At 51.7% G+C, this 10347-nt stretch overlaps 1 protein-coding gene across 1 annotated transcript; it reads right to left on the bottom strand.

The window, feature by feature from the left end:
- Positions 1-1529: 1529 nt before the first annotated feature.
- Positions 1530-9254, bottom strand: LOC123369144 (serine protease 27-like). The gene is made up of 6 exons (XM_045014505.1): positions 9158-9254; positions 7486-7648; positions 6871-7136; positions 2224-2399; positions 1730-1928; positions 1530-1555 (listed from the first exon to the last, which is right to left on the bottom strand). Exons 1-6 carry the CDS (start codon positions 9213-9215, stop codon positions 1530-1532), a joined length of 888 nt encoding a protein of 295 aa, XP_044870440.1. The 5' UTR covers positions 9216-9254.
- Positions 9255-10347: the final 1093 nt, after the last annotated feature.

The raw sequence follows: 10347 nt of genomic DNA, 5'->3' as shown, positions 1-10347 counted from the left end.
GGTTCTTAAAAGAAGAACTTTATTTATAAAGAAAAAGTAAAAGAATCACACCTGCAAAATCAGGATGGAAAGTAACTGTACAGGGTAATAAAAAGATTTAAAGCACAGAGGATTCCCCTCTGGCTCAGCTTCACAGTTACAAAAACAGGACGAAAACAACCTCTGTAGCATAGGAAAATTCACAAGCTAAAACAAAAGATAACCTAACGCAATTCCTTGCCTTACTTACAATTTCTGTGGATTTAGATGGATTATTCCAGGTATATTTTCAGGAGATGTTGTACCTGCCTGGCTTCTCCCTCCGCCCGGAGAGGGAACAACAAAGAGAGAACACAAACAAAACCTTTCCGCCGCCCAGATTTGAAAGTATCTTCTTTCCTCATTGGTCCTTCTGGTCAGGTGACCTACTTAACCCCTTACAGAAAAGGTGATTCTGTACAGCTGCCAAGGAGGGATTTTAGGCTACCCTTCTCTCTGTATTTATGACACCCTTTCTAAGAGTCATGTGCTAGCTCTGTCATCACATATGGGCTGGAGGGAGGTCTGGGTTGGGCCATCTGGGTTGTGCCGTGCATGAGGCTAGATTGGAGAACCACAATGATCCCTTGTGGCTGTGCTCTTAGCACAATCCCTGTCATGGGTTCAAATCCTCCCAGAGCCCTAAGGGATGGAGGGGGATTTAAATTATCTTGGGGATTGGGTTGATCACTGTCTGCAATTCTCAGCACAGCCAGACGGGGGCACTGCAGGGCTAAGTCACCTGGTCCCCCTGTCTCCATGGGCTTGTCCAGGGTCTGTTCATGCCGCCCCCACCCCTAATTCTCCTAGGCACACGCCTATTGCACCAGAGGTTTGATGGGTCAATGGGGCAGCAGCTGATGCAGCAGCACACATGGTAATGAGGATGGGGTCCCCCCGCAAGCCAATGTAGTGCCAGTGTCTTGGAGGGTGTCCAGGTGTGTGGTGGGGAAACTGTGGCAGAGAAGGTGGAAAGGGAAAAACAGGTCAGAGAAGTGGAGCTGCCGGGGAAAGATAATTAAAGAAAGCGGAGGAAAAGGAAATAACAGCCCCTTCCTGAAAGTAGAGAGATATTTTGGCACCCAGAAGAGGAGGGTAAAGAGGCCTCGAAGGAGCCTGTGAGGTGCCTGGCATAGAGCCCAAGAGAGGGATAAAGAGGTGGAGGCGGAGAATGGAAGGATATAAGGACACAATCTGGCATTGAAGCAAGTGGGAGAGGGAGGATAGGGCTTGACTGCTTGTGTGCTTGCGTGTGTGCGTGTGCGTGCATGCATGCGTGTGTGCGTGCATGCGTGTGTGCGTGCATGCGTGTGTGCCCGCATGCGTCCCTGCTCCCCCTGCTGGAGGAAATCAGAACCCTTTGCACCCTTGTTACCATTAGCAGCGTTTGCGCAGGCCAAGTTGGGATCCGGGCTGTGCACCCATCCGAGGCAGTGATGAACTGAACCCCCGTCTGGAGGGGGCTTTGGTGGGGGGCTGGAGGTATGCGCTGGGGCATGGGGGGGTGAATCTCACAGGATCATGGGGACAGCTGCAGCTAGGAGAAGCATGGCAGGCAGAGCCGGCACTAGGCACAAGCAGACTAGGCAATGACTTATGGCCCCGAGCAGCCCGAGGGGGCCCCCTATCCGCTTTGCCTGGTTTAGTGTAGTGTGGATGGGGGAGGCCCCCAAAATATTCCTTAGGGCCCCCAACGGGCTAGCACCGGCACTGTTGAGCTGCATGGCGGACATGCTACGCACGGTGAAGGGTACGGTGGGGACGTAGCTCTGGATCCAGTCGGCGTAGGGGGGCAGCAGGATGTAGACCCCCGGGCGGTTGGGGCGCGCGCACGCCACGCCCCAGCTCACCACCCCGGCCAAGAGCCACGCGCTGTCCCATTCGCAGACCAAGGGTCCCCCAGAGTCACCCTGCAGACAGCAGAACCATGGAGTCAATTCCTGGTATGTCCCCTGGGGGCGCCGGCTCTGATCCCGCCCCAGTGCCAGGGACTGGCTGGCTCAGGAGGGTGGGGAATGGGACATGGGGCCTTTCCCCAATAGGGGGCGCCAGCTCTGATCCAGCCCCAGGGCGGGGAACCGGCTGGTTCAGGGTGGACAGGGAATGGGACACGGGGCCTGTTCCCTTCTGGGGGGCACTGGCTCTGATCTGGGATTGCCGGGTGTACGGGTGGAGGGAGTCAGGGAATAGGATACAGGGTCTCACCTGACACGCATCTTTCTCCCCTTGCGGGTACCCTGCGCAGATCATATCCTGCTTGATGGGATCGGTCCCCGGAGGGTCGTCGGGGTATGAGCCGGTGCTGAAGAGGGTGTTGCAGGCGTCTCTGTCTATCAGGGGCACCTGCACCTCCTGCAGGGTTTTGGGGGCTGTCAGGCTCCCTGAGGACAGACAGACGAACAGGGCGGAGTCACCCCCATGGAGACAAGCCGTTCCACAGCTGCAGCGATCAATCCACGGAGCATTGCTGGACAGCCCATCCCCAGGCACTGATGGGGACTCCGGCACCAGCACTGCTCCGTGCTGACCAGCAGGGGGAGCCCTTGACCCTCGCACGTCCACAGGTTCCCGTGGGACACAAGCTGTGGGTCAGCCCAACTCCCCACCTTCCCACGGAGCCATCATGGAATGGGAAAGGTCTCTCCCTGCCTCAGTTTCCACAGCTGTAAAATGGGGATAACGATCCTGACCTCCTTCCTAAAGTGCTTGGAGAGCTACGGGATGGACAGAACTCGGTACGAGCCCCCGATTTGTTATTACTAAAGCATCAAAGCCACTGCCTCAGTTGCTCCCACTTCCCGCTTTGGGTATGAAACCGCCGGACGCTGCCATCACTAGAGATCCGTGCATGGAGCCCTGGCACCAGCAAAATCCCAGGCCGCAGCAGGATGCGCAAAGCTGCCACAGACTCTCACCCAGTGCAAAATCAGGGACTGTAAACTAGGTGTGGAAATTGGAGGGTGCAAAGACAAAGAAGGATGGCAGTGGAAATTCCACTAGCAACTCGCCAGATCAGAGGTTTTCAAACTGCGGGTCGTGACCCAGTCCTGGGTCATGGAATGGAAGGCCGTGGGTCACGGCGGCTCTGGTCAGCACCGCCGACCGGGCCGTTAAAAGTCCCATGGGCCGTGCTACCCAGCTAAGGCAGGCTTGTCCCTACCTGTTCTGACACCGCGCTGCACCCGAAAGCGGCCGGAAGCAGGTCTGGCTCCCAGGTGGGGGGGCCCACAGGGCTCCACGTGCTGCCCCCACCCCAAGCACCGGCTCCGCACTCTCATTGCCCAGGAACCAGCCAATGGTAGATGGGGGGCGGGTGCCTGCAGGTGAGAGCTGCTTGTGCACCTTGGCATAGGAGCCAGACCTGCTGCTGGCCACTTCCGGGGTGCAGAGCTGTAAATGATGCCAGGACAGGCAGGAAGCCTGCCTTAGCATCCCCACTGCGCTGCTGACTGGGAGCCGCCTGAGGTAAACCCATGCCCCAACCCCACACCCCAATCCCCTGCCCCAGCCCTGAGCCACCCCAGACCCATAGCCCCCTCCTGCATCCCAAAACCTTCATCCCCAGGTCCATCCCAGAGCCTGCACCCCCAGCCCAGAGCCTTGATCCCCTCTCCCACCGCAACCCCCTGGCCCAGCCCGGAGCCTCCTCCCACACCCTGAACCCCTCATTCCCGGCCCCACCCCGCTGCCCTCACCCCTGCACTCCAAGCCTCTGCCAAGGCTGCCCAGAGGATTCAGGGGGTCTGGGGTCTTTGGTGGTGGGGGCCCCGCTTCGGTGGTAATTTGGCGGGGGGGTCCTTCTGCTCTGGGACCCACCGCCGAAGTGCTCCAAAGATCCGCAGTGGGGCCCCCCACCGCCGAATTGCTGCCGAAGACCCAGCACTTCGGCAGTGGGTCCCAGGGCGGAAGGACCCCCTGCCGCCGAATTGCCACCGAAGACCTGAAGCGGAAGAAGCTCCAGGGACCCAGGCCCCGTGAGAGTTTTCCGGGGCCCCCAGAGCAAGTGAAGGACCCCGCTCCGGGGGCCCCAAAAAACTCTCATGGGGGCTCCTGCAGGGCCCGGGGCAAATTGCCCCACTTGCTCCCCCCCTCTGGGCAGCCCTGACCTCTGCCCCAGCCCTCAGCCACTCCCACACCCCAACCCCTCATTCCCAGCTCCGTTGGGTCGCGGACATCAACAATTTCCTTGAACTGGGTCACCAGAAAAAAAATTGAAAACCCCTGCACTAGATCGCTACAGCTCCAGGGTATGCATGCAAAGCAGTTTGCAAAGCAAAATCAGGCTTTCTCCAAAGGCAGAATCAATGGGGGTAAGATCCAAGAGGGAGAAATACAGGAGGCGTACGCCAGCAGCACACTAGATGGCTGCAAATCCATCCATACAACGATCATACGAGCAGCACCACAGCAGGCTCTGCCAAGATACCGCAGGGTCACACTGGATGCATGACAGGGGTAAAGCAGGGGTGGGAACTGGATGGGTGAAAGGAGAGTCCAAAGCCCAAAGAGGAATGATGGTTAGCGGTTGGCTATCTTGCTATGGATCCATGCACGGAACAGACACACTAACAGGTTATCCGGCCACAGGAAGATGTACAAAACTAAAACAATCTCTCACCCAATGCAAGATGAGGGACTTTAAAGGTTAGGGTTAAGGTTAGGGTTGGGGGTAGTGTATAGGTTATCTGCAGGTGTAGGGTGAGCATAACTGTTTACTTGAAGGTCAAGGATGAGGGTTATTGCTGGAGGTACAGCAAGATTTAGTGTTTGTGTTAGAGTTAAGGTGAGTTAAGTTTCATGGTTAATAGAGAGGGGTTAAAGTGTTAGTGTTAAGGTTGTGTTAGAATTAAGGGTTAGGCTTAAATGTAAAGATTCGATTTAGGTAGGTTTGGAAGGATTCAGTTTTGATCGGTAAATGTCAATTTCACCAGGCACACACAAACAGAAGACAAAATATTTCCCCTGATAATCATTGAAGTTTACATATAGGCAAAGTAAGAAAAGTGCTGCATGAGAACTTGTGGTAGTCACACCTTAATGTGTATAAAGCAGGTGGTAATGAATGCTGCATAAAGCATAGAATCATAGAATCATAGACTATCAGGGTTGGATATGTATTCACAGTTCTGCTATAACAGCTGGTGCCTGCGTTACCAGAGCACGTGCTGCAGGTAATTATGCACCATTCATAAAACTTTCACTTTTTGAATCTCATCATCTACTGGAATTAAGTAATTACTGTCTGACTCTCCCCCTATAATTTCCCACAACTGTGAAAATTTAAATTGATAAAAATGGGGGGGGGGGGAATGTTTAAAAATAAACATTGATATCATCCATCTAAATTATAAAAAAAAAAATCAAATTCTGCCAAGCCTAAATATGATCAGGGACCATAAAGTTACTGGGGTTAGGGTTAGGGCATAGCGTTATCTTTAGCTGTAGGGTGAGCGTAACTGTTAACTTGAAGTTTAAAAAAGAGGGTTATTGGTAGAGTAAGTGTTAGGATTACCCTAACACTTGTTCGAGGTTAAGGTTGTGTTAGGGTGAGAATTCAGCCGTAGGGTTGAGTTTAAGGGTTACATTCAGTGTCGAAAGTTAGGGTGAGGGTTAAATTTAAAGACTAGAGATAAGATTAAGGTTAAAGTTTAGGATTAAGGGTTACCGCATAGTTTTAGCTTTAGCAGTAGGGTGAGCATTTACATTAAATTTAGGGTTAACTTTTATGGTTGGGGCAGGGGTCAGGGATATGTTTAGGGTTAAGGGTATGTTAGGGATAGAGAGCTAGATTTTTATTTAGATTAGCATTGCACTTAAAGTAGGGTTATGCTTATGGTTAGGATTAACAGTGCAGCAGGGGTATAATGCTAGATTTTGATTTACAGTTAGTGTTGAAGTTAAAAATAGGGTTAGGGTTATAACGGGTATAGCGCTAGATTTTGACTAGCAATGCCGTTAACAGCAAGGTTAGGTTTATGGTTATGATTGATGTTATAGCAGGGGTACAATGCTAGATTTTGATTTAGGGCTAGCATTGCTGTTAACAGTAGGGCTAGGGTTATGGGTTAGGGTTAAGGGTGTATCTATGCTATAATGTTGGAGGGCTAAGGTTAAGAGTTAAGTTTTATGGTTAATAGTTAAGGATTAATAGGTAGGTTTAAGGATTATGTTGGAGATAAGGTTGTGTTAGGATTAGAATTAAGGGTTAAGGGTTAGGATTACATTTAAAGGTTAGATCAGGGACCATAAAGGTCAGGGTGGGGTGGGAGTTAGAGTATGGTGTTATCTTTAAGTGTAGGGTGATCATAACTGTTAATCTTAATATTAAGGATAAGGGTTATTGGCAGGGAGAAGGATAGAGGTAGGGTTACGGGTGGGGGTTAAGGTTGTGTAGGGTGAGAATTAAGGGTTAGGGTTGAGTTTAAGGGTTAGATTTAGGGTTAAGTGTTAAGATTGAGTGGTTAGGGTTAGGGTTGAGAGATCGAGACAGGGTTCAGGTTAAAGGTTAGGGTTAGCATACAGTTTCAGCTTCAGCTGTAGGGTGAGCATTTAAATGAAATGTAGGGTTAAGTTTTAGGTTGGGGTGGAAGTTAAGGTTCTGCTTCGGGGTAGGTTATATCCGGGTCATTGTGCTCGATTTTGATTTATGGTTATTGTTACAGTTCAAAGTAAGGTTAGAGTTCAGGTGAGTATTAGGAATTAGAGGTAGGTTAGGGGTTAAGGTTAAGATTATGGTAGTAATATTCCCCAAAGCTGTTTTCCAGTCACCATCTGGGGGACCCCTAGAACCTCCTCCCCTATTAACTCCCAAAGTCCTACCATTTCCCCACAGCCCCCCATTCACCTGCTCACCTCCGTACTGAGTGTCACCCCAGCCGGTCACCCAGCACTCCATGCCCGCGGGGAACTCCACAGAGGAGGCCGGAAGGCAGATGGGGCGGATAACTTCATTGAAGTTCACAGGGGTTTCCAGCTCCACCAGCGCGATGTCACCGCTGGACCCGATATCCGTGTAGCTGGGGTGGCGGTAAATCTCCTTGACAGGAATTGATACCAGACTTTCAGAGGGGTTCAGGAGCTGATACTCCCCTAGGTTCACATAATAGACAAACTTGTCCCTGCAATATACAAGAGGAATATAAAGGTGGTTCACCCAGCAATCAGATGCAGCCAACTCTGGGGTGGGGCAGCTGGGTACCAGCTGCACAACTGATGAGGATGGCTAGCCTGAGGCTCAGATGCAGCTGCTTCTGGGGCAGGGCAATTGGGGAACAGCAGCTCATAACACCACACAGGGATGGCTCGCCTGGCAATAGATGCAGCCATCTCTGGGGTGGGACAGCTTGGTAATGGCTGTACAGTGATGCTGCAAGGGGATGGTTCACCTGGCACTGAGAAGCAGCCGCCTCTGGGACGTGGCAGTTGGGGAACAGCCGCAGGGAGATGACTCCCGCCTGGGTTACTCACCCATTGAAGCAATGAGCTGCTGATACCACCCAGCTCGCAGCAATGAGGGACCCTCCGCAGATATGGTTGCTGCCTTCACGGATGCTGACCTGCCAGGGCCAGGACCCATAATCAGCATCATTACCCCCCACAATGCGGGGAAATCCCATTGGCTGCTCACAAGCTGAGGAGAAAGGTGGGGAGGACAGTGAATAGAACCCAGGAGTCCTGGCTCCCAGCCACCGCTGCTGTAACCCACTAGACCCCACTCCTCTCCCAGAGTTGGGAAGAGAACCCAGGAGTCCTGGCTCCCAGGCCCCACTGGTCTAACCCACCAGCTCCCACTCCCCTCGCACACCCAGGGCTAGAACCCAGGAGTCCTAGCTCCTGGTTGCCTGGCACATAACCTCTATCCTGTCTTCCCTCCCCAACCGCTGTCTCCCCACCCATAGATTCACCTCTACTGCCCATCCCTGGGATGGGGTGGGGGTAGGACTGTGAGGCCTTCAGCAGGGCCTGATACACCCAGTCACAGCATAGTATTCCCTTAAAGGTATAACAGACTTAGTATGTTTGCACTTTCCAGGAGAGGGCTGGGCAGCCCAGAACATATATTTCTGGGGGAAATCTGGGGCTGGGGGTATGTTGGGGTCACTCTATGGGACTCTTTAAGGCTGGTAAGAGTCCAGGTGTGCCTGGGTGGCTGCAGCCCACACACAGACATAGCTGGGAGTGACCAGCAAGTTGGAGGCTGTTTGTGAGCAGTCCAGACTGGAGGCTACAGCAGCAATGGGCACCCCAGGTTACAGGGCAAGGGTGACACAGCTACTCATTGGTCTGGATTGTGCCCTGGGTATGTCACAGACCAGTCTACAGTAAAACCAAAGCAAAGCTGTTTTAACACAGGGTGAGGGAGAGATACAAAGTAAAGGCAAGGAACAGGATGTGGAAACATGAGGTTACAGGTAGAAGAAAAAAACACAGTCTAGTGCCCGTACCTGTTCGCAAGGTGCTGTCCTGTCTGATAGGGTGTTACTCACTCAATGGTTAGTTCTTCCAGCCCTTGTCTAGCCCATAACGCTGGGATCTACCATTCCTGAGACCTCACCCGCCACATTCTGCAGGTCCATTTGCCTTTGTGAATCTCCAGCCTGCACCTCATGCTGACAGTACTCAGAGGCTGTCTCCATGGGCGTCCAGTTTTCAGACGTCCCATCAGATTTGGAACACAACATCCTATGTCACTTAGCTCTAAACTCATTCCCCACATAAACATCTCACAATAATTCGACAATCAGCTGAGCCTCAGAGACCCCATGAGGCCCTTTGGTCGGACAGAGATATAATGTCCCTGCCAGCATGTGGATGGGTGAGTTTGGGCAAGTCTATGCTGCAAGCGCTTAGGGAGCGAAAAGAGAGCAGGCAGGGCTGGGATTACTGGGGATTCAGGCTATCATGGAGGTTAGGTTAAAGATATCATGGGATTGAGAACAAAGTCATTTAAATATAAAAGTGGCCAATTAAATAAATTAACACAAGCCATCTCGGTAAAACTTTAACACATCCTGTCTTCATTCTGCCACTAGGTGGGAAAGAAAGAAAGAAAAAGAAAGAAAGAAAAAGAAAGAAAGAAAGAAAGAAAGAAAGCTAGGTCCCCGTCTCCCATCTCCACTCCACCCCACCCCACACTCACCCTGCACCAGGCTCGTCGCCAGCAGTGCCATGGCCAGGAGGGAGCAGAGATGCCCCATGAGCCAGCCTTGCCTGCTCCTGTCTTGGCCAAACCCAGCTGGCTCCATCGCTCCGACCAAAGCCCGGCTGGAGAACGAATGGGCCAGGGCAGGTTTTTATAGATAAGGCTCCTGCCTCCACCCTCCCCAGATCTAGAGAGAACAGGTGTGACCCATCCCCTCATAAGCCACACAAGGAAACAACTGCGGCTAAATTCTGCATGCAGACAGGGTGCAATCATTCTCATTCTGCTCTGCCTGGAATTGCCCCAATAGAGGCATCCTGGAAAACCAACAAAAAAGTGCATTGGTCAAGGTTACAGTGGGGAGGCCCATTTTGCTTTTAACTTCCCTGTTTTGTTTTCAACTGACTGTGCTGACAACAGCTGGCCAAGGACAGCCCTGGCAGAGCTAAGGTTGTAATGGGGGTAAGGTTAGCATGGGGGGGTTCATAGAATCTAAGGTGAGCAGGCACCACTGTGATCAGTCTCACCCCTGGTATAACACAGGCCAGAGACCTGCCCCCAAATAACTCCTAGGGCAGAGCTTTTAGAAACACATCCAGTCTTGCTTTTAAAAATGTCAGTGAGGGAGAACCCACCACAACCCTTGGTAAATTGTTCCAAACCTTAATTACTCTCACTGTTAAAAATTTACACTTTATTTCCAGTCTGCATTTGTTCAGCTTCAACTTGCAGCAATTGGATCCGCCTGACTGACGAGCCCATTATTAAATATGTGTTTCCCGTGTAGGTATCGATAGACTGGGGTGAAGTCACCCCTTCACCTTCTTAAGCTAAATAGACTGAGCTCCTTGCGTCTCTCACTCTCAGGCAGGTTTTATAATTCTTTAATCATTCTCATGGCTCTTCTCTGACCCCTCTCCAATTTATCAACATTGTTCTTGAATTGTGGGCGCCAGCAATGGACATGGGATTCCAGCCGTGGTCGTACCAGTGCCAAATACAGAGGTAAAATCAAATCTCTGCTCTGACTAGAGATTCCCCTGTTTATACATCCCAGCATCATATTAGCTGTTTTGGCCACAGCGTCATGCTGGGAGCTCATGTTTCCCCGGTTATCTTTTTCAGAGTCTCTTTTTCCCAGGAGTGAGTCCCCCATCCTGTAAGAATGGCCAACACTCGTTGTTCCT

This window comes from Mauremys mutica, chromosome 4 (genome assembly GCF_020497125.1).
Source record: "Mauremys mutica isolate MM-2020 ecotype Southern chromosome 4, ASM2049712v1, whole genome shotgun sequence".
Taxonomy (NCBI): domain Eukaryota; kingdom Metazoa; phylum Chordata; order Testudines; family Geoemydidae; genus Mauremys; species Mauremys mutica.
Note: the sequence above shows the minus strand (reverse complement) of the source record. Positions and strands in the feature narration are given on the sequence as shown.

What these genes read in the sequence shown, in the direction of transcription:
- LOC123369144 (XM_045014505.1), bottom strand. Translation starts at nt 9,215, where the DNA reads ATGGGGCATCTCTGCTCCCTCCTGGCCATGGCACTGCTGGCGACGAGC. An exon ending in GGCGACGAGCCTGGTGCAGG is followed by an intron (nt 7,649 to 9,157) that starts GTGAGTGTGGGG and finishes CTTTCTCCTCAG; the next exon opens with CTTGTGAGCAGCCAATGGGA. An exon ending in GTCCGCCATGCAGCTCAACA is followed by an intron (nt 1,556 to 1,729) that starts GTGCCGGTGCTA and finishes TGCTTCTCCTAG; the next exon opens with CTGCAGCTGTCCCCATGATC.